Source organism: Protopterus annectens, chromosome 12.part0, assembly GCF_019279795.1.
Source record: "Protopterus annectens isolate FY-2018-M chromosome 12.part0, PAN1.0, whole genome shotgun sequence".
Classification (NCBI taxonomy): Eukaryota; Metazoa; Chordata; order Ceratodontiformes; family Protopteridae; genus Protopterus; species Protopterus annectens.
Window position 1 is genome coordinate 991,538,623 of NC_056746.1, and position 24,722 is coordinate 991,563,344.

Here is a 24,722-nt window from a genome sequence, read left to right on the forward strand (position 1 = left end):
TAGCAGGTTTCGAGCTTATTTAGATCGCATTGTCTAAGGTTAGTAAATATTGGAGAGGCATAGAATATGGTAGAGATGAGATGAGAATTTGCTACCGAAATTTTGGCTGCTTTGGTAAGTAGTTGCTGATTTCTAAATAATGCTCCTAGTTTTTTTGTGCACTTTTTTAATGGTCATGGAAATGTGAATGTCAAAGTTCAGTTTATTGTCTATTTCTACTCCTAGTAATTTGGTGTGTTCTGTAGGATGGATAGTGGTGTTGTCTTTTGCTGTGATGTTAAAGTGAGAGCACTCTAGGGTAAATTTGGTGGGTTGGAAGATTAGTAATTTTGTCTTGTTTGGGTTGAGTATTAGTTGGGCATCGGATAACCAAGTTTCAATAGAAGAAAATGCTTCCTGTGTGACTTTTTGCAGTTTTGGTAGGGAGTGGGCTGTGCAAATGATGGTTGAGTCATCTGCGTATTGTATGAGTGTGCCATGTGTTGTGGCTGAGACTAGATTATTGGTGAAAATAGAGAAGAGTAGGGGTCCCAGGATGGTCCCTTGGGGAATTCCTATGGAGACTGGTAGTTGGCGGGATAGGTTTTCCTGCCAAACAACTGCTTGTTGGTGGACAGATAGGTAACTCTGAAACCAGTTGATGACTGGTTGAGAGAAAGATAGGTTATTGAGAAGAGAGATGAGTTGTTTGTGTGGGGCCATGTCGAAAGCTTTAGAGAGATCTAGGAAGGTAGCTGAGGAGAGAGAACCTGCATTTTTATTTTGTAGGATAGTGTTAGAGAAAGAGAGTAAGGCGGTGGTGGTGCTATGGTTAGGTCAGAAACCGTGTTGTGTGTTGGAGAGGAGGTTGTTAGCAAGGAGGTGATCTGAGACTTGAGAATGAATGCATCTCTCTAGTATTTTGGAGAGTGGCGAGAGAATAGCTATAGGGTGGTAATTGGTTAGATCTGTGGAGGGGCCTCCTTTGTGTAGGGGAATTGTGTGTGAGACTTTCCATAGTGTAGGAACATAACTTTCTGACAGAGATCTGTTAATCAAGAGTAATACAGGGTAGGCTAGAGCGTCAGCTGCAAGTTGAATGTATTCACCTGGGAGGTTGTCTGCTGCTAATCTGGTGGTTTTAAGTTTAGTTAGTAGTCGTTTTATTTTGGAGGTAGGAACAGGAGAGAAGGAGAAGCTAGTTGGGAGATTGTTAGTTCTAGTTCATGGTGTGGGTTTATGGGGGGGGGGGTTGTGTTGTCTAGCTAGTGATAGTATGGTTTGTGTGACGTGAATGTTGAAAGAGGTAGCAATATTTTCGGAGGAGTGAGTTAAGTTGGGAGTGGGTGTACTTACTTTACCTGGGTGGAAAATGGAGTTTGAGGACCAGAATTGTTTGGGGTTATGTTGGGAGGAGGTAAGGGTAGACTGGTAGTACTGGATTTTGTCCTGTTTTATAAGCTTTTTGGTTCTATTGCGTAGTTCTAGGAATTTTTGCCTAGTAGAGGGGGTTTTAGTTTTACATCAGTTGTACCACACTTTATCCCTGTTTTTCATTTCAGACTTCGTGTTTTTTTGTAGCCATGGGGATTGTTGGGCTCTAGTTCGGGAACGTCTTATGGGGGCACGGTAATTAAGGATGCTTAGGAATATTTTATTAAAGTAGTCAGCTGCGTCATCTAGTTTGAGGTATTTTAGAGGTTGCCAGTTACAGTCTTTTAGGGATGAGCTGAATGAGAGAGGGTTGAAGTTATTTTTTTGCGTATTTGATGGTAGATGATGGGTTTTGCTTTATAAAGGTGCTTTCTTAGTAAGAAGGTTGGGGAGGGATCACTGAGGCTGTCAGATAAGCAGCCTGCTATATATGACTGGGGGCTCTTGTTGACTAGTATCCAATTAAGGGTAGTGTGTTTGTTGGAGTTATTTATCCAAGTAGGTGACTGAACTAGTTGGGTGAAGCCATGAAGATTTACATGATGGGTTGGGTGATTGCTAGAGCAGGATTGCCAGTCAGAGTTGAAGTCTCCTAGAATTAAAGTTTCTTGGGGTAGGTGGTGGGTAGTCCAGCTGAGGAGGTTTTCAAGTGGAGGGATTTTGTGGCCAGGTGGGAAGTAGCAGCCTATTATGTTTAGGGTTTTATTTTGGTTTATTTTAAGGTTGGTATATATTATTTCTTCATTTCTCAAGTATCTTGGAAAGTGGAGAAAGGATGGCTATGGGGGTGGTAACTGGAAAGTTCAGTGGAGGATCCACCTTTATGGAGGGGAATGATGTGGGATATTTTCCACAGTATGGGGACATACATTTCTGATAAGGGCCTATTTAAGATAGAAACTGGATAAGCTAGGGCTTCTGCTTCTGTTTTTAGGTATTGAGAGGGGAGATTGTCATCTGCAAGTTTTGTAGGCTTAAGTTTCAGTAGAAGTTTTTTTGTATAAGAGGTAGGGACTCATGAAAAAGAAAAAACTGTTGGCAGATTATTTGGTTTTGATGTAGGGAGGGTGGGTAGAGGGTTGTGCTGTTTAGTCAAAGACAGAATGGTTTCAGTAAAGTGTTTATTGAATGAGTCAGCAATACTGCTGGAGGAAGTTGGTGTGGTAGGTGGGGAGTGCCTACTTTACCTGGATGGAGAATGGAGTTTATTGTGTACCAGAACTGCTTAGGGTTGTGATGGGAGGTGTTTAGGGCAGACTGATAATATTGGGTTTTATCTTCTTTTATTTGCTTTTTGACCTTGTTGCACAATTGTAGCAATGACTATCTAGAGGAGGGGTTTTTTGTTAAGCGCCAGGGCTCCCAGGCCTTGTTTCTGATTTTCATTAGTGCCCTGTTGCTTTTTTGTAGCCAAGGGGAGTGCTGTGTTTTGATTCTGGCATTTCTTATGGGGACATGTGTGTTTAGGATGTTTAGGAAGGTGCTATTGAAGACGTGGATGGCTTTGTCCAGATTGAGGTACTTTAGTGGTCGCCAATCACATTTTTGAAGGGATGAGGTAAATGAGACGGGGTTAAAGTTTACCCTATTTTGGATTTGCCTATAGATGATGGGTTTAGTACAATTTAAGTAGTGTTTCAGAAGGAGTGTGGCCACTGAGGCTGTCTGGTAGACAGCCAGCTAAGTATGAGTGAGGGTCTTTATTGACTAATATCCAGTCGAGAGTAGTATATTTGTTAGAGTTTTTATTTATCCAGGTAGGTGACTGTATTAGTTGGGCAAAACCATGAAGATTTAAGTGCTGGGCTGGATGATTGTTACTTCAAGATAGCCAGTTGATATTAAAATCACCTAGGATTATGGTTTCCTGGGGTAGAGAACGGTTAGCCCAGTTCAGGGGGTTTTCCAGGGGTGGGATGTTTTGGCCAGGTAGGAAGTAGCATCCTATGATGTTGAATGTTTTATTTAGGTTTAGTTTGAGGTTGGCATATAGGATTTCTTCATTTCCAATGTGGGGGCAGATGTGTTTAGGATCTAGATGTTGAGGTGGTGTTTAAATGTCAAAGCCACACCACCCCCTTTCTTAGATGGTCTATCTACTCGAAGAATGATATAACCTGTTGGGAGTATTTCCTCACTTTTGATGTGAGGTTTGAGCCAGGTTTCAGTCAGGATGACAATATCAGGAGAGTATAAGGCTATGTTGGCATTTAGGCCATGGGTTTTATTAGTTATACTTCTGATATGTAGACACATGAACAGGTGGTCAGATGGCTTTCTGTTAGATGTTAGTTGTGAGAAGGAGCAGCTATTAGGCAGATTTTTAGGTGAGGAGTTGGTAATGGTAGGACTAGGGTTAGGGTGGATATCACCCCTGAGGGCTAATTTCGATAGGACAGTAAACATAAGTTTTATAAATCTGGTAATAAACGTCATATTTTATGCTTGAATATAACAGGTGACTGGTAGCATTCTGGGTGTATTGGGATAGAGATTGTGATGGTATGACAAGTGTAATTAGTAGGTGGGTGATTGATAGAAGTGAGAGTAAAGGTGCAGTGATAGTGGTGGGGTTTATCTATTATGGAGTTCTGGTAGGATGTAAGGTGTGCAAGAAGAGTGCAGGGAAAGAGTATAAGCACATTAGGTAGTAGCATGACTGTGTCAGATGAGCAGTTAGATTGGAAGTGGGTGGGGTACTGTGGGTGGCAGTGGAGATGGGTTACTAGTATTGTTCTGATTGGTTACTGGCTATTGGGAGGGGCTAGTGCCTAGAATAAATCTAGATGTAGTGGGGCCAGGGTGGGGCGTGAAGTGAGCCCGTGCATGGGACGAGCGAACAGAGCAGGGCTTAAACCCCTTGTGTCCTGATGGGAGACTAGTAATTTAAAGATGGCTCCATAAACAGCAGGAATCTAATATAGACGTAGTATTGGGGGTGGGGGGGTAGCAAAAAGGGTGTGAACCTGGTGCAATGCAAAGAAACCAGCCAAACCAGAGAGGCTAGCAGTAGGAAACTATGCGTGAGGACCTCAGAGGAGGTGAGTAGTAATACAAACTCTACCTGTAAAATGAAGGCGAGAAGAGACAGCAATGTTTATTAAGGTTGAGAGTATGTCTTCAGATTGACTTGTTTATTAGTAGCCAGTTTGTGCACAGATTAGTTTAGGGATATACATTAGCAATGAAGGGGAATGTGTAGAGATACAAGTAAACAGGTGGGACTTCAATGATACAAACCTAAGGCAAACAACACTGAAAGGGCTGCTTGAGGGTTAATTTTTAATCAGAGAATAGGAAGGACCCGACTAGTAGTACTGTCTAGTGGACAGTTAGGATTACGACACAAGGCTCAAACAGTCAGTGTTATTAGCACGCTGAAAACTACTAAGTAACACAGCTAATGTTGAAGCTTCACTATCATAGCACTTACATGTAGAATGCCTGGGTGGACTGACCCTGCTCTTCAGGCTCAAAGGGTATATCCTTGGTTTGGTGTTGCAGTACTGATTCCTTTCTAAACTGTATGGGTGGGGTGGTAGCCATGGACTGCAGACTTGCCCGAGTGTGCTGTGAAGGGAGAGAAAAAGAAAGGGTGAAGCTAGTAGAATGAGACAAAGATAGGTTAAAGGAAGTAATGAGAACATAGGAGGGTGTTAGAAGATACAGGTCTGAGGACAGAGTGGAGAGAGCAGGAGAGAAACAATAGATAGCAGGAGAACAGATGCTACTGCAACAGTCAGAGTATTTCAATAGCTAACAAATCACAGTGCCATAACTTTGTTTGGAAACAAGTTAATAAATCATGCACAATACGTTTAGCAGCCAAGTATCCTGTGCATACAAGAAAAAGTAAAATGAACACTTAACAGTACACTTGAATCAGTAGCAGAGACACAACTGCAGTGATAAATCAGTAAACACTGTTTCTAACACCAACATCAAGTCAATTAGATTTAACTTGCATGTTATAAGTTTTACTACAGCAGAGTAGCATATAGCTGCAGTGGTAATGTCAGTAAAACACTGGTGCTGAATGGCAGACTCAAACCAGTAAAATAAACAAATAAGCAGAGTAGTAGTCAAGAATCAGTTGTATAGATCCAAATACTTAGCTAAAAACAGCACTGACCAACTGCTGATGAGAACTTGTGTCCTGATGGGAGACTAGTAATTTAAAGATAAATATGTAAATCAAAATGTTTAAGTCAGTACAGAACAGAATGCTACAATGGAAATGTGTTGCAGTTTAACAAATGTTGTTTCTTAACTCTGTAAGTGTGTGTAGTATTACAGAGTGTGCTGCTTGGAGTTGCTGCATTAGGTCACATCATGTTATCATTTGAACTTCTTGCTTGCATGAATCTTACCCCCCCCCATGTAACTATGAAAACAGAAAAGACATCTCCTGAATGCAAACTAAAGCCACAGGCATCTCTGTGTAGGAAGTTACAAACAGAATGACTGTCTTCTGTCACTCAGTTAACAGTTACTGCGGGATGATTCCTTTGAAATAGAACTAACACCTACAAGAATACTAAATACTTTTATTTTGGATTTAAATGCCAGAGATAAAGATGGCGCATTGCATCTTTATCTAGAAGCATATAGTTTTCCAGTTTATATGATGATCATTTTCTAGTGTCATCAATATTTTTGAATGCTTTGTTTTTACTTTCTTGTGAAGTCTTTGTACTTCTCTACCTGTTTACTTGGAACATAACTCTTTTAACTTACTGACTTCATGTTTTTATTTAGCTTTGATGTTTGTAGCTGATGTTCTATGCATTAGAGTAATGTTATGAATTTTACTTGTATAACAAACTGTGTTGTATCTGTCTGTTGAGAAGGGGTTACCCATTAGAGCTAATTGCTACTATTTAAATATTTAAAGACAGTTTATTTTAAGGGTAAACAGTAAGGTATGTTCTTATTTTGTCAGTTTTAACTAACTGGGGGTAGTGTGCCTTAAAACTTGGGAAGCAGGGAATTTGTGCTATAGTGTTATCATTTGTGTGCTTGTGTACATGTGCGTGCATGTGTGTGTGTGTGTTTGAGTGTGGGTGTATATACAATAATTTTTGTCAAGTTTTAATTACTGTTAGTAACACTGTACTAAAAGACAGTTTACTGTACGAAGGTGGTAAAATCCTAGGGATTGAGTGATTATAACAGTGATCTAGGGCGGGCAGTGTAAGGCCCATCTGTGTCAGTAGGTCTTTGTTTTTATTTAAGGCAACGGTGAATCTATACCATATATACTTTATGCCAACTGCCCTTTGTGTTTTAATAGTTAGCATTGATGGAAGTCAAATCCCATGCTACTGGTTCCATTGTTTATTCGAGTACTGATGGTAGAGATGTGGGAGTTATAACCTGTAGTCTCAATCCATCACACTGTTCGTAAATATCATTCATGTTCATGTATGGTGAACTTTTTTTTTTTTACTTTTTTCCTCATTTCTTTTGGACATGTTTTTGTAGATATATTGACAATTTGTATATTTTGAATGTACTGTTTGATTGACTTTCTTTGCTAAAAATGCTGCATTAAAGAGTATTTATGAAAGCACAAGAGACCTGTGATACAGTACTGCTAGGAAGTGTATTCATGTTGCAAACATAAATGGTATTGGCAGAGTGTCCTTGAGAGTAAAGAACTGGAAGATTTTTCAGGGCATGTTAAACTTCCGTCAGCAATTCTGGCATATTATTAATTTCCCAAGACTGAAACAACAATGCCACTAACAATAACAAGTTTAGAAAAAAATCAGCAAAGAGACAAAAACTTTAATGGGCTAGAAAAATAAGGTTTATAACAGTTGGAGACAGTTAGTCCCCACTGAAAATAGACGTCTACAACCCGATTAAAGAAAGAAAAAGAAAAAGTCATTAAGGAATTTTGGTACTTGCGTACTATCGCAACCATATTTTTGCGGTTGCGATAATATGCTTGCTGGCTTGAAAACAGCTGTGGGAAACATCGTAAGTTGTCACTCTTTGTGTTTACTGTTGAAAAACTAGCTGACATTGAGGAAGAGAAGCAATCGTGGAAATCTTTTTCCTGTTTTGCATGCATGACGGATGCACGCTTCAACTGGCAGACTGGTCTGTTGCTGAGAAAAGGAGTACTTTTACTGTGAAGAAACAATGCTGACAAGAAAAACACAGACCGCTTGGAAACACTTTCTACTGAACTGTATTTATTAAACAGTAAACTATGTATCAAACATTTCTTTTTTACAGAAAACTTGAAAAATGTAAAGCTTTATGGAACTGATGGTGGATGATGCTAACAGGTGTTTCGGAATGGAATGGTTGATGGCAGTGTTTTGGTTTGGGGTTCTGAAGAATATTTATTACACAACCTTCAATGTGAACGAAAACACAGTAATTGACACAGCAACATTACTTTCTTCATTTTCACTGATTACCCTGCCAAAAATAACATGTAATATGAACCAAAACACATTAACTCACATTATCATAGCACTTGTGCTTCTATTTTAACATCGGGAAGCTCACTGTATTAAAAGAAAGATAAACGCACTGCCCGCAAACCGCATACATAAACAGAAACATGATTTTCTATATTTTCAATGATATCCCTGCCTAAAACAACCTGCAGTGTGAATGAAAACACACTAATTGACATTATCACAGCATTAATATTTATATTTGCACATCGGGAAGCAACCGGTATTATGGCGAAAATCTGGTTGCGATAATACGTAAGTACCGGAATTTTATATAATGTTTAGTTTAATCAAATAACAAAGGGTTGGCAATATTTCTAAGAAGACTAAACAAAATCAAATAAGTACATACATATTAATGTTACATTGTTGGATGATAAAGGTTCCCCCGATGAAGGTCCTGTGTTTTATGACTTTGGAAATATTTTTTATGTGTACCAATGATAACCACAGAGATATTGCAACATCACAACATCCCTCATTAAAAAAGAGAACTGCAGAAATAAATACATTGGAATTACTGCACGGCTGGGGGTTACTGAAACAGGAGACAGCATTCAAATTGCATTATTTTACAAATTGTAAGATGCTTTGGGGAAGAATAACTCAAGTTCTTGATCATATAATCAATATATTGTTGCTGAAAAAAAATAGCTAAATCAAGAAAGGAAATAGGCTATAGTTAATCCTTTGCAGAAGGGCAAAGGTTCAAGCCATAGATCCGAGTTGTGCAGATCATAGAGATTATTATATGTTTTCTCTAAAATGTAGAAAATTATCTGTGATTTATGAGTAGAGCACCTTTTGTATGAACAGAAACACAGATGTTGCTCGGAATAGATTTTAGGAAGGTACGCTATACCAGCATAAATCTTTATTTCCAGAATTGTGTGGCTAGAGCAAAGGGCAACAGTCAGCAAGCAGGTATGTTATTCTTAGGTGTAAGTCAAGTGTTCAGCAATGTAAATAATCATATATTAAAGCAAAACATCCGTGGTGGTGCAGCGGTAGTGTTGTTGCCTCACAGCAAGAGGTTCTCCCATTCGATTCTCGGCTGGAGTGCGGGGAGTGCCTTCTGTGTGGAGTCTGCATGTCCTCCCCATGGTTGGGTGGGCATTCAAACGACGTGCATAAATGGGCGTGCCTTCGTTGAAGGTTGAATGTCGAGCTGGCACCTCGGCATTTGTGAAAGTCTACTGCCAATCATTAGCGGACCGGAGTTCCGCTGTGGTGACCCCTAACCGGGAAAAGCCAAAAGACAACAACATTGCAGTACTAAATTTAGTCACGAATATAGCTGCTTTGGATTAAGGAGGGTTTAAAAGATAGGAGGTAGTGGGTATGCATAGGTGATAAAGGTAACAATACCTGTAAGATGGAAAAAGGTAAGTTCTAGGAATCTGTTCTTAGCCTAGTTTTGTTCAATATCCACATATGAGTGACAGAATTACTCTGCTCATACTGGTGTTGTCAAACCCAACAAGGTAGTAGATTATACGGGACAAGAAAATGTTGCAAGAAATGTTAGATAAATTCTTATACAATCAATCCTCTAAAATTATCAGAACTAAATATTATATTAATGATCTCTGCCAGACAATGGTGAAGCAGGATTTACCCACAGTTAGTGTGGTTTGCCCACAAGGGTGAAAACCAACTGGGTAAATTTCTCCAGATATGGGTAAATCCTGCTCCACCAATAGATTGATTATTACTTTTAATATTATGCACCAGAGTCACTTTAAAAAATCACACCCCCAGACGTGAACATGTCCTTTGCAGTGTAGTCAGCATATGTTTGGGTAGTTATGCAGTGAAGATTTACATTTGTAGTTCATGCCACTAACGCTGTGGCATTAAACAATGAGGCTGCATTGTGTTTTTAACCAATAATATTGGGTATCACATGTCATTTATTGACAAATTGTTTTGTGTAAAACTTGATGCATTTTTTTAGATTGTTCATCTTAGGTTTGGTTGCAGAGTCTTGCTAGCCTTATTAAAATGTGAGTTCCAGCAGTTTTAGCTATCTGCCAAATGGATCCTTTTGTGATGGTAATTGTACTTTCCCACTGTTGTAAAGACCATATTTAAGCAATCAAACTGCTCCAGTTTATGACATTACATGATAATAATAATAATAATTATATGTACATTACATTACAGGTGAGCTTGAAATGTACACCAAGGAGTGTAGCATTTGAGTAATTACTTAAAAAACACAACTAAATCTAATATAGAGATTAAGGTGAGTTATCAACTGAGTTTCAAACACCATATAAAAAAAAACAAGCTTAAAAGTCACTAAGTCTGTTGATGCAGTGGGGGGGGGTGGACTTTTGATCCACTTCCTGATATCACTGCTTTATACCAACATGATAAAGTTGACAGTAGAATACAGTTTCCACTTTGGTCACCCTACAGGAAATCCTTAACACATCAACTTGAGCAAATTTAGTGTAGATGGTCTAAATGGTCACAGGGTTTAGATCATAAAACTACAATATAAGACTAAAAACTTTTGACTACATAAGTTGTCTAAATGCAGATCTTATCCTGGTTTACAAGTCATTTATAGGCATACATTTGTTTAGGACCTCAGGATTAATGAAGTATAATACAGCAACTCATTTCTATGTGTCTGAAAGGAATAGGACTAAAGTGAGGTCAAATTGTATGTGAAGAATTACATTGTTTGTACTCTAGTCCAGCAATTTGATATAGGAAATCGGCTATACTAATACTTGTAAAGAATGGCACTGTGCTGAAGTAAAAAGAATATTAGCTCACAATAGAATTGTCTTGCAAAATTTTTCATAGAATTTTATATAATGGATGCCTTCAAGGAAAGGTTGGATAGGCTGCCCTTCAGAAGTTTGAGATCTCTCAATGCAACTCATAGCACTTTTATTTATTATTTATTTTACATTTGATGACCGGGAATGTCCGACTGAGCTAAGTAGCCCTTTTTCAGTGGAGGCTCGAGAAAAGCTCAAAGAGAGATTATATGATTGATATACAAAGTAGAAATACATTGACAGGTCACAAAAATTGTACATAATGCAAGACTCATACAATCTTAATTACATTGAAGTTTCAGAAGTAATAAAAACATATTTACATGTGATTAAATCTGGAGGGTATTGATATAAGAAGTAGAATACAGTTGTTAGGAGGGATAGGAGATGGATCTAGGCGAGAGTTAGGAACTAGAGGAGACATGTTTATGGGGGATGGTTACACTGACATATCCATTTAGTTTGTAGGCATTGTTTGGTGGCTGTTTTGAATTGTTTTTGTTGTTGGAGGGTCCTAATTTCTAGTGGTAGATTATTCTAAGTCTTAGCAGGGTTAAAGCTGTAGAGATTTTTCCCTATCTTAGTTTTAGGTTTATGAATTTGTAATAGACCTTGGCTGGAACTACGAAGAGATCTTGTTGGGGTATAGTAGGAGATTAGAGTAGAGAGAGTTGGACAATAAGAGGGTTTGTAGAGAATTGAATGAATGATCTGAGTCTGAGTTAGTAGAAGAAGGTTGGGTAGTTCAAGCCAGTGTAGTTCTTTCAAAGAGAGACCATGATGGGACTTGTATATATTCTGTGCAGCAAATCTGGCAATCTTGTAAGTTGTTTCTAGTTTGGCTAATAGTCCAGTGTTAAGGTTAGTTAGAATTTGAGAACTATAGAGTAAGGTGGGTAAGAGGGAAGAGGTAAATAAGTTCTTAGCTTCCTTATGAAGAGACTTCTTGTTACGGTACAGTAGCCTCAGCTTCTGATGTGTTTTCTTAATGCAGTTGTTGATATGTAAATCAAACTTTAAGTGGTCATATTTAGAGACTGTATAGTAAAGGATGATTTGATGTGGTGAAGGTTTTTTGGAAGAAAGAGTAGTAGTTTAGTCTTGTTTGGATTGAGAATAAGTTGGTTGTTGGATAGCCAGTTTTCTACAAAGTTAAAGGAAGTTTGAGTAATTGATGCAAGTTGAGTTTTCAAGTCAGCGACTGAGATGACTGTAGAGTCATCTGCATAATAGATGAGTCAGGACAGGAAGAGGAGAGAAGATTGGTAAAGATATTGAAAAGTAGTAGACCAAGGATGGATCTTTGTGGAACACCGGTTTTAATGTGAGCAAGGAGGAGTGGGCTGGATGCCATTTTACTGACTGGTAGCGATCAGAGAGGTAACTTTTAAACCAGGATACAGTAGCAGGTGAGAAATTAAGGTTTGTGAGTTTCTGCAGAAGGAGAGCATGATAAGTTTATAGTTGTCTCTGGCAAGTGATACAGTATTAAAACCATGTTGAGTGGGTGTGAGTAGATTCTCTAGAAGTAGGTATTGCATTGTTTGTTTGTGTGTACATTTTTCAAGAAGTTTAGAGAGGGGTGAGAGTATAGCAGTGGGTCTAAAGTTGGATGTATCTGTGGAGTTACCTCCTTTATGTATAGGAAGGGTATAGAATTGTTTCCAGATTGAAGGAACTATTGATTCTGAGATGGAGCGATTAATTAGTATAGAAACTGGAAGAGCAAGGGGATCAGCAGTGATCTGTAGGAAAGAGGGGATATTGTCAACACGTGGAGCATGGTTTTCATTTGGATAAAAGTGTTTTGATAAAGTTGGCGGAAATTAGTTTTAAGGAAAACTTATTTATGGAGCTATCTTTTGGTGGTGGTTCTGTGACATACATATTGTTATTATGGATAGCTTGGTTGGGGATGGTGTTAATCAGTTTTGCTATTGTGTCAATAAAGTAAGAGTTAACAATTGTGGCAGTTGCCTCATGTGTTTTGTGAGGACATGGATTTGGAGAGCTTGGGGAGCCTGGGTGTAATATTTGGTTAACCGAGTTCAAGAAATTGCTGGGATTTGATTTAAAGGTGAAGGGTGGATTGAAATAGAAGTTTTTCTTGTCTGTATTTATTTATTTATTTTTTATTTTAGTTTTTTAAAACTAAACTACAATTCACAACAAAAACAGTAAATTCTGAAACTCACCTCTATACATTTCCAGCACCCCTCCATAACTGATATTTATATTCACTAACTGCATGATTGCTGTACATCATAGAAGGGTGTTTGCCAGGTACTGCAGCCCCATAGTTAGCATATATCCTCTCATTCCCAGTTATACTCCTGCTACTCGAGTGGTCCCAGTTAGGGTCCTCAGAAATGTAACAGGCACCTGGATGGACAACTTTTTGGTGACAAGATATTTAGTGTGCTGGGCATCATAAGAATGTCAAGGTTCATTGTCCAGCTTGGTATGTGTTATGCAGCAGAGATCTAGGATCCTTTTCAGCATCAGTTACATTAACTTTCTTGGGTCCTCAGCCTAATGCTTCTGAATCTAAACAGGAGTAACAAAAAAGTGGGATAGAGAAGAGTTTTAGATTCAATTCCCAGAAGCTCCACAGGAAAAAGAATAAACCAAGAAAATTATGATTAGTTGGCCAGTATAGTGTGGACGTGCAAGTGGGTTGTTGATTAGAAGTAAGGTAAGTAAGTTACTAGGCAGTAAAACAAACAACTGTTCAAAATGAAATTATTTGTCTGTACTGCAGGAATTTAAATTATGGAAAATACTGAAAACATTAGCACTTATAAGGCATGAGTATAAGGAATTGTAAAACCTTTTCTGGTGAGGTTTACTTTAAAGTTTCATGGTGGTAATGTAGTTATCTGTCAATATGTTATGTGAAATTAAAATAAGATCATGTTTACTGGAGCTTTTCTTACAAACTCTGGAAGTCTGATATTCAGCAGTTATATTTCCCTTAAAGATTTGATAGCGTGCCTATCACATCACTATTAAATGGTGCCTTTCTGTAGTCTCATTCTACTATCTAATTCTCTGTGCCCTCATAACACACTCTTGCTTACTGATTTGTTTCTGCTTTAGATATCTCTAGAAATTTTATTTTCATTTTAAATTAAAAACTCATACACTGTGGGCTGTAATTTTGAAATTTGAGTTTATAATTAAGTGGGTGGCAGTTTTGCTTTTGAAAGAAAGAAATTCCATCTCAAATAAAAACATGCAGTATTGTGCCAAGTCTAACAATCCTGCTTTCTTTTTGTTTCAATGTGTGACATTCTTAAGAAAAACATGCTTGGTGTTTATGAAACTGATTTTGGAAAGAGAGTTCTGTGAAAGGCTTATCTGCAGAAAGAAAAAAAACATACTGAAGTAAAAATGATCTTATCAATCCTTCTTGGAATCTTACTTTTCATTAATACTTTAAGGTAGTGATTTGGTTGTAACAGACTGGCAGGTGTGAAGATGAGGCCACATCATTTCAGCTGTTGCAGGTATGTGCAGGGAATGGATGGTGACTACTTGACTGCCAGCCTGATGATGTTTGTCAATCCAGCCTGCTAATGGCAGAGTCTCAGTTAGTTATTAAATTTTCAAGCTGATGCTTCTATCACAAAGTGCAATTGTTCAACTTTTACAGAAAGGAATGTAATGAAAAATGTATAAATCGAAATACAGATATAATATATGATAAAACAAGTGCTTCCATTCTCCCTGCTCTTACCAGTACATGTATGTGTGCTGAGGAATTGAGACTGTTTTCTGTTTTTTTTTTGCAGTCACTGATTTTGTATAGTTCCCTGAGATTATTCCATTTATAGGTTAGGCTAGAACTAGGCTAACCGCCCTTGTGAGCCATTTCAAGCCTTGCCAATTACCCCATGCGAGAATCAAACCCTGCACCTTGTGTCTGTAAGGTAAACACCTTAACCATTATGCCATCCTCCCTATGATGTGGCAATGAAAAGCATGAATTTTTTCTTAGCAGTTCAATAAAGCAAGTAAAAATAATGCTGCTGTCTGATCCCCTTTGTTTTTATGGTACATGGTACAGTGTCACTTTTTAAGTTGCTGGCAACCGCTTGCATTCTTGCTCCTCAGGTGCCACAGCCAGGGTGGCTTTTGCTACTGCACATCCCAGTCTGTCCTAATCTTATCTTCAGCAGCCTACATGAATGGCAGTCAATTCAAGAATACCTGGTGGTTGCTGCTAGCAGCTGGATAATAGCATTTAAAGTATATAAAAAGGGAACATTATAATTGGAAACCTGACTTGTGTATTTGAGTTACGGACATCAAGAAATTCAGTTAGATAGCAGATTGAAGCACACCTCGAGAGATGAATGTTGACATCCTTGTTGAGAACAATTAACATGTAATTATGGTGGGAGAAACAGAATAATAATTCTTTGAGGTGTATGGATCTTCAGCCATTCCATTTCATGTGTGACATGTTTTAAAACTTCAAAAGCCATGAAACACTTGTATACTACCACACACATGGGGCCAGAAGTTTAGTGTACCGGTGGACAAACAGCTTTAAAAGCTGTTAAACACTTCAGGCTGCCTTTTATGTGGCATTGCAAAATGCACAGATTTCAAAGCTGTTAGCATTTCCCAGTGCCTTTTCTGTGGTGGCCACTGTGCATGCTATAGTCTAGTATGACACTGGAGAATTAACATCTCAAAAAGGTGCATAACAAAAGTTTGTTATGCACCTCTTTATCAGACACGTGGATAATGTGGGTCTCATTTTTTTCTGGATTTCAGAGTAATCAGTACTGTCCACATACTAGTATATTTGTATATGTTTTGTTAATGAAAATTTAGTAAACAAGTATAGAAAAGTATATTTTTAATTTAGTTCAAATATAATGCTATAGTTGTTTTTTCTGCATAAATCCACCACTGATAATCAGTCCATTTTTTCCCAGCTGACACATGTGTACCTTGTAAATGAAGCACTGAGATACTGCTGTATTAGTCTTAGCAGGTAAATGCCCTCTATTCAGGGAGAGAGAGTTGCTTTCAATATCTCCTAAAGATGTCACCACCCACTTGGAGGAAGAAACTCAAGTAGAAATACATTATATACATGGCAGGAGAAGAGATTTTGCAGTAGTTCTAGAGAGAAAAGAGGAATCTGAGGCAGAGCATGTAATGCCATCACACACATATCCTAGGACATAAACTCCATCTCTCTGCTGCCTTACATTTTTAGCAAGTGGCCCATAACCATAAAAACACCCAATAGTCCCCATCAGAAGGGGCCATAGCTACAGACAAAAAACACTCCAATCCCTGAGGAAGGAGAGATGGCACTGGCCACTCCTAGAAATGATAACATATAGAAGGAAACATAATTTCTAGACCGTTTACAGTGAAACACTCTTCCAGATTGTTGTCCAAAGCTGGGTATCTCATGCTTGTGCTGAATCCTTCTTGTCCCTTTCGATCTGTTCAGCATTAGCTCCAGTTACACTTTATCTTATAGAAAGGAAGGGTTATTAGTGCAAAAGCAGTAGACACTGGGTTTCTAATATTTGACATGTTACCTTTCTCAGGATCATCCTTCTGTACTTGGGTCATATAAAGACTGAAGTAGAAAACAGGAATTTTAATTTGAGCTGCAGACAGGAGTATGTTAGTTTTCAACATCAGTTTAGTTGATTGCTGTTACAGCAAAAAGGTTTTGCTGAAAGCAGTTTCAAAAATACTGGAGAAAAAGGGATTCTTCACTGTTGTGCAACTTAGGAGTAGATGTATTTAAGTTCGGGGGAGTAGGCACATGAGGGGTTGCAGGGTGCTTGCCCCCATGCAAAAATTTATTTTCTCAGAGTTTAGGTAAAACATTTTCAGTGTTTTTGCATTTGGGGAAAGTAGTGCCAGTCTAGTCAGCATAATTCCCTGTAGACACCAGAGATTTAACTCCTTCATAGTTGTATATCTGGATTCTGTTGGCTGTCTGTGGCAGGCAGCATAAAACTAGAAATGCAAATACGTACTAGTTACACAGTGCAGAAATAGCAGACTATGAGGTGAGAATGCCACTCATACCAATGGTCTTACTTTTGATATATAGCATGTCATTTTTTTTTGTGAAATCCCACCATTTATAGATGGCCATCACACTACAAATAGGCCAGTTTCACTCAATTTTGTCTCACCTGTGGAAAAATTCATAGATCACATTTCTGTAAGCCATGGCTCTGTCCCATCTGAGATCACACTGAGGTGAGATCATAACTCTCAACTTTTCATCTCCAAAATGTGGAACGCTATCTCCCACAATGTAGAACTAGTAACAACTTCAACTTAGAAGCTTACAACAAGGTTTTTAACTGTGCCATCTTGCATAATAAGAGTTCTCAGTGATATTTAATATTGATAATTGATAATTAATTCTTAATGTGTGTCAGACCCTTTCACTGTGGAACAATTTTTAAGACTCAAACTAAGGAACTTTTACCATAACATGGTACAGTTGAGAGATATGACAGTCATCTGCAATGGTGAGTGTTGTTCTGAAGAAAAAAGTGACTACTGTAGATCCAGAATAAAAACAAACACAACAGACTAGAATTGTAAAGCCAATTACTTTATATTATGAAATAAATCCCCTCTGTACACTGGCAGCAAAGGTAATACACCTTAGATGTCCCATATGACTGTAGTGAAATGGAATAATAAAGATATATTTTGAGAGATAGAAACACAGTTACTAGGGATTTAAATATGTTTACAAACTTGGGTACCACTAAAAGTATTTAGTCATGTTTATCACTTTTGTAGCAGTATAACGAAAGAGTAGTGAAAAGGCACTCTAGACTGTAAGACAGAAGTTACAACATTAAGTTTATAAATTACTTGTTTCTCCTGATGCATGTGTAATTTTATGATGTTTTGCTTCAGATACCATGAACAAGTTGATCAGCGATGTCTTATAGCTTTATGTTTCCTTTTTCCTTCCAGGTTGAACTTCACGTCCATTTGGATGGGGCCATTAGACCAGAAACAGTCATGTATTTTGCAAAGTAAGTTTTTTCAAAAGAGCACTCATACAGTTTCGTACAACACTAAAATATGTTTCAAGAGACGACAGCTACAATATCTTTCATAATATTTTGCAATAATCTTTCTGGCATTGTTAGCTTCCAAAACTAGCTTTTAGCAATTTATTTCAGAAACCAGAGTATCTGAGCTAAAGAATACAGTAAAGGAGCCAGAGTTTACTTACTTTGAGAGGGTAACAGATTTAGAGGATATTGAATGCATTGTTCCAACATGTTTTTCATTTTCATAATCCATTTACTTGTAATATCGTGAATATTCACATTAAATGATGTAACAGAACAATACACACATTTGTGCTGCACTATTCTCATATAGTAAGTTAATTTTTTGGAACAATAAGTATCCCAGAATGTGGCAAGCTTGTTAGTCAAGTAGAAGTGATAAACTCTTCCCAGTATAAGTTGGAAACTGGAACACGTATAAGCATGTGTATATATGATTTCTGTGACTCCCATATTTGTCTACATGTGCAAATGTGTGGAGGGTACATGTATTTTTGTGTATGCATGAGTAAAACTGTTATATGCCTGTTTAACTACTACACAGGTTATTTCCAATTCTGCATCATTGTGTGCAGCACAGTGGTGCAGTGATTAGCGTTATCACCTCACAGCAAGAAGTTTTCCAGTTCAATTCTCAGCTGGATTGCCTTCTGTGCAGAGTCTGCATATCCTCCCTGCGTTCACCTGGGTTTCCTCTTTCCTCCCACATTCCAAAGACATGCATCTGGCACATTTCACCCCGGGCCTCCACTGAAAATGGGCTCTGTCCCTATCGGACTTTCCCAGTAAACAAATGTTAAATAAAAATAAATAAATAAATACATTTTCCTGTTCATAGCGAGACCCTGTTTATGTTTATTTATGTAGGTAACAGTCCAGACTTTAAGGCCATCTGGTTTATATTCTCTCTCTATTTTTTGTTATTTTAAATTCTGTTTTTTTTCTGAAAAGTTTTATAGTTATTCAATGGATACATCTAGCAGAACAGTCCTTTCGGTCAGTGTGTCATCATTGTTCATTTACAAATGTGTGTAGGATACAGATATCTGCACAGTTTACTACATCTGTTACTTTAGAAAGTCTGAGCCCATTTAGATTTATATGGATATGGAAAAATGTGTCAGAACTCAAAATTCTGAAACATACAATTCTGTGATTAAAACTCAGAACAAAGTTAAAAATAACTTCAGCAGCCATTCTACATAGCCAGCGAGTCTTTCCCACATCTTGTTGCTGGAGGTCTTTCCAACCTACTCCCTCTAGTTATTTTATACCCAAGTCTCCACAAATCTGGGATAAGAATAATTACACACCAGCAAAACTAAGGACCTAATCACAAACTGAGCAAACCAAAAGCAGTGGAAAGCACCGTCAATCCAAACCAATAGTTTATTCAAACACATTAAGTGATTTCATCTTGTTAATTCAGACTTCTTCAGAATCAAATAATGCAATCAATTAAAGATATTTTAAATATGCATGCTAAAAAAATATTTTCTAAAGACCATCAAAGTATTTTAAAACTATTGAATTCATACCTTGTAAGATAAAAGGGTACTTGTGTATTATCGCAACCAGATTTCTGAAGTGGCAGAAATGGTTGTGTTTCTGCACAAACTGTTTTCTGAGTTTCTTAACATTGAGAGTTTCCTAACCTTGAAATGGTTTTGTAGCCAAGTAAACAGAAGTGGCTGACAGTGGCAATGAGGCACGAAGAGGAGCAATGGTCAATTTTTGCACTCTTGGGAGGGCAGGTCTAATTTCTTCCATGAACTGCACAGTGTTAAAGTGCATCACGATTCCGGCATTCCTGATCACAACCTCAGCAAAGGGAAGTCATTGAGGAATATTCCTTGTAAGTGTTACTGGCCAGTCATTCAAACTACAGGCACCTGTCACAACTACTAAGTAACGGGACAGTGATCCCTCATGGACTGATATCTTTCTCCCTAGTGGGACTCCTGGCCCAAGGGTGGTAACAGTTCTCCCACTTCACAGACATACCTCTGTTAATCAGAACAGGTCGAAAGTGTTTTATAAAGAACCAGATCTAATGGAGTTTTGAAGAGCAAACACAGATCACCCACTTAGGAGCTTCTACAGTAGTGAATATAAAGAGAGGCAGGGGCGGCTTGTGCTATAGGACTGCGGGACTGCAGCCCTCCCACCTGTAAAATGGGTCCCCCACCTGTGCATAAAGTTCCCCCACCATCCCATAGAACATATAAAAATAAAACATAAATCACGGACTCTGCGCATGGGTGCTTAGTTCCTGGCTGCTGTGTTAGGCAGACCAGAACTCCAAGCACGCATGCTCAGGCATTCCTGAGCTCCAGACTGCTCAGTTAGGAAGTCTGAATAGGGAAGGGAGTTAACTCCACCCTTCCAACCCAGAGATCTGTGTGGTGGTGACTGCACAAACCGGCAGGTCACTGGACTGCATCGCCCACAGGCTGGACCAATTGCAAGAGGCTCCAGCCTCCTCGCATCTCGCAGGAGACTGAGACCACATGCATGGGCTAGTACAGGATTGCATTCGTGGATTGGGCCAGTATAGAGGACAGGATTGCATTAATGGATCGGTGAAAACAGCTGCAGAGTACATTGCCATATGGAGGACTGACAACAGGATCACATTTGCAGAGTACATGGCCGGAGGACCAATAACACCATCAGGTAGGTGTGTGCATTCTGGATGGATTGCATTTGCAGAGTATGTGTGTGTGTGTGTGTGTGTGTGTGTGTGTGTGTGTGTGTGTGTGTGTGTGTGTGTGTGTGTGTGTGTGTGTGTGTGTGTGTGTGTGAAATGCCCCAGTTGCTTCATGGTGGTGGGTAGAGAATAAGGCTTGAATCTTGTACCTTGGGCCCAAGTGACAAGAGTCTGAATTCCTACCCACTACCATTTCTAAAGCATTTGCAGATTTTTGCCTCATATTTGTTCTGTTCTTCTTAAAATCTGTGGTTTCTGTATTTTCGTTACTTAAAACAAACAGTAGTTTAGTGGTGCAGTGGTAGCAGTGTTGCCTGACAGCTATGGGTTGTCTGGTTTGATTCTTGGCTGGGGTGGAGTCTGCATGTCCTCCCTGTGTTTGTTTGGGTTTGCTCTGGTATCCTCAGTGGATATTTTTCCCTATTTTTTGGACTGTATTCCCCCATTATTGGCTTTGTCCAGGTTTTCTGTGCCAAGGTTGAGAGCTATGGTGATAACTGAACTCACTGAATATGTTTGGGGGCTGCATTCCCCCATTATTGGCTTTGTTCAGGTGTTTTGTGCTAAGATGTTGACAGCTATGGTGAGAACTGAATTCACTAAATGGTAGCCATTTAAGTTTCAGTCTTCCTTTCTTTCATAGAAATAGATGATTTGGCATAGTGGTATGTTGCTCTGGCTGTTTTGCACAGGGACCTGGGTTCAATACTTGGCAGTGAAATGTATGGTGGTAACACGGCATTTTATTCTAGCAACTTTCCAACATTGTCCAAGCAATGTTTAAAATGTGTCCCTGGTTTTTGGGCTTTTGTCCCCCCCCCCAAATAATTTTTGGCTTTGTCCAGATTTCTTGTGCTGCAAAGTTCAGAGATGCAGCTGAGTGTCGAGTACATTTTACAAGGAGCTGAGAGCTGCAGGGGAACAAAAGTTTAGTGCTGCTTATGCCAAGTCTGCTTATATTGTAAATAGCACAACAGGTAGTGTACTTGCCATTTGATGTAGAAGGCTGTGGGTTCTACTCCCACAGTAGGCAGATCCATTGCTGATACTGTACTCTGTTATAAAGGGGATGGATACTGCAGTCCTCTTTGGCGAAGATACTTAGTAACTATGAACATGTTATCAGTTTGCCATCCATTCCCTCTTGCGATATTACTAGCATTATAATTTGTTTAATGCAACATAAGCAATTTATTCCTCAAGGGCAACAGGAACTTTATTAGTAGATGAAACAATGACATATAAAGTTGTTTGCTAGCAGTAACCTCTTCATTAGTTAACAGATTTCTTTAATGTGGAATTATTTAGATGGCTTTTACTTCTTCAGATATCGTGCATATTTACTGACACTGGTGGACTGCAGAAGTTTGAGTAGACTTTTATGATGGAAATGTTCCGAATTGGGCAGTTCAACTGTACTGTATTGTACAAGGAATATAATTTAATACAGTCAGGAAGGTGTATCAAAGAGCATGTATGTGTTTCGTGTTCAAGGGGCCTATGATTTGAAAACAGCCCAGAGTTAATCTTTATCTGGTACTGGCAAAATGTATTTTCTTTGAATGTGGGTTTCAATGCTGTTTCAATGAATGTGAGTTTCAAGGGCAGAGAAGTTTTAATGCTAAGTCTATTTTCATTGTTAAACTGCATTGCTTTGTTTAGCAGATATCTATTAGGGTTTATGCTGTAAAATATAAAATAAAACTTTCAAATGAAATCCATATCATCCCAGAAGTAAAGCAGTATGCACATTACAGTGTTTATGGCAAATGGGGCAAAATAACCAAAGAATGGGACATTGGAATGGCTGCAGGGGCATGATTTTGTGAGGGGGGGCAGCAAACTCAGACAGCCCCGGCTGATCTATACCTCTCAACTGTCCAGAATTTTGCAGAATGAATAGATTTTTGCTTCTTATTTTTGGTTTGTTCCTCACAAAATGTGTGTTTTTTGCCAAATCATTTAGGAATGAAGTCACTAAATAATGACAGACATTGAGTTTCACATGTCATAACCTTCAGAGAAATGCATGCTAAAGCTAAATCTGTTATTCTATCAACTGTCTTAAGTTTATACAAGAGCAATTTTTAGTACTGTTTGCATGTTCCCCCAATATATTTGGCTTTGTCCAATTTCCTGCATTAAGATATTGAGAGGTACGTGCAAATAAATCGCTTTATAGAATTAGGAATATCCAAACCTCTCAACTGTCCCCAATTTTGGCTCAAAATGTTGCTCTCCCCCTAATAATCCTTCTGCATAATGGCAATTTTGGAAGAAAACTTGGAGGGTTTACAATTATAAATAACTTTTGCATAACATTTTTTGTCTGTTTTTCATCGAATTGTTGTTTTCTGGCAAATTAGTAGCAAATCATTTAAGACTGAAGTTAGAAAATAATGGCAGACATTTGAGTTTCAGATTTCACACCTTCAAAAATTCATACTAATGCAAGACGTACTACTATTCTATTATCTTTCTAAGTTTATAAGAGCAATATTTAAACATTGTCTTTATTTTTGTGCCTGTGTCTCACTTCTGTGTATGGCTTTGTCCAGATTTCTTGCTCTGAGGTTGAGAGATATGAATGTCAGAGCCATCACTGTCAGCCAGAGACATTTCAAACTGTGACCTACTTGTTGCACCCCACTCCCCATTGTAGTGGCTCTGGATGTGTCCAAGCAAGGCAAGGAGCAGTTATGCAGTGTAAGTGTGCAGAATATTCCCCCATCCAAGGTAGACCACAAGTAAGACCGTGGCTTTTCATCTGTCCTTGATTTTGCAGAATGTTCTGGTTTTCTGTCATATTTTTATACTATTGATTTATGCTTCTTATTATTCAGAAAATGCATGCTGTTCAGTGCACTGTTGGTCTGTATTAAAGTAGCAATGCTTTAATGACCATCAGGTAAGCTTGTCGGAGATTGTAAGATGCAAGTAAGCTTTAATAAGCATACTGTTAAAGAATTACCAACATTGAAAGCCTTTTCATTGTTGCCATGCAAAGAATATTTACATAACTAGATAACTTATAAGCCTTAGGTATTGAAATGCATATGACAATATTTGAAATAAAGGACAGGATTACAGTATTTTCTGAAGCTCATTACATTTGTTGGAGACTTGCAGTTATCTTTGCAGGCTTTACCCGTAAACTAAACAGAATGCCAATCTATCATGTGTGGTCCATAACTTGTGCAGTAATCCTTTAAGCAGTTTATCTTGAGCTTGTTTCTTGTTCGCTGTTCATTTTTTACTTTGATCATGTTTTCCCCATGAAACAAGTAGATAGTTGTTGTCAGGCAGCAGGTCTTTTTTGGATAAGAAACATTTTTACAAGTGGGGGTATCACAAGATATTGCTACTTTCAGCATGTCACTTGGTAATTTTATAAAGCTGAATATAAATTATAATTAGAACTGCAGTGCAAGAAGAAGTGGTTTGAGCTGAGTGCTGCTTGTTTTATTTTATACTTGATTTTGACTGGCATTCCAGTAATGTATTTAAAAAGCAATTTATTTTTTCATGCCTCACAACCTTTGTGTTTCCATCTAGATATTAAGTAAGTTGTCATGTAGCCAATGCATTGAAATATTTTTTCTTCTACACTTCATTTTGTCTTGATTGGACTCTCATAATGACGGTTTGGCACCCAGGGCAGTGTATTTAAAGTTCCAGTTGTTGTGGTTTTGAACATAGCCCCACCCCTTTCTAGTTGGCCACACCCCTTTCCATTGGCCCCACCCATTCTGCTGTCTCCTGCAGCCCCCCTTTAATTTGAAGTCACCAGCCGCCACTGAAGAGAGGATATAAAGAGAGGTCTCTTAACCTATCTGTGTAGCTTTGTGTTTGTAGCCCCACATTAACTCTAGTTGTTGATGGTGTGAGTTGATTCATCAGACAAGTATAAAAAACTGCTGTGTACTCTAAGTGAATCTGAGTATATAACTACCAGCTACATAATCAAAGTTCACAGAATTCTTCTCAGAGCACAGGATAGTTCATTGCTTTGTATTAATTATGAGGCTGTTATAGCGCCAAAAGTGTACATCAGCTACACCCCTTCCCCAGAGTACTGTTGCATCCATGTTGGAGGTTTCAGTGCTTCTTGCATTGTAGTCACCTCCATATTCACACAGATGGTTGTTCATATTTATCTCTAAAGAACCAAACACTCAACCCTTTAGTACTGTGCAGATGATATGTACACACCGAGTCCAGATGTCCTCCAGCT

The 24,722-nt window shown here is 38.4% G+C and overlaps 1 protein-coding gene across 1 annotated transcript in view; it reads left to right on the forward strand.

The window, feature by feature from the left end:
- The window catches only part of ADA (adenosine deaminase), a 758,716-nt gene that overhangs the window by 175,203 nt on the left and 558,791 nt on the right, over positions 1–24,722 (forward strand). The window contains exon 2 of the mRNA XM_044090009.1: positions 17,675–17,736. Coding sequence (XP_043945944.1) covers positions 17,675–17,736 — 62 coding nt within the window. The remainder of the gene's footprint in view (positions 1–17,674; positions 17,737–24,722) is intronic.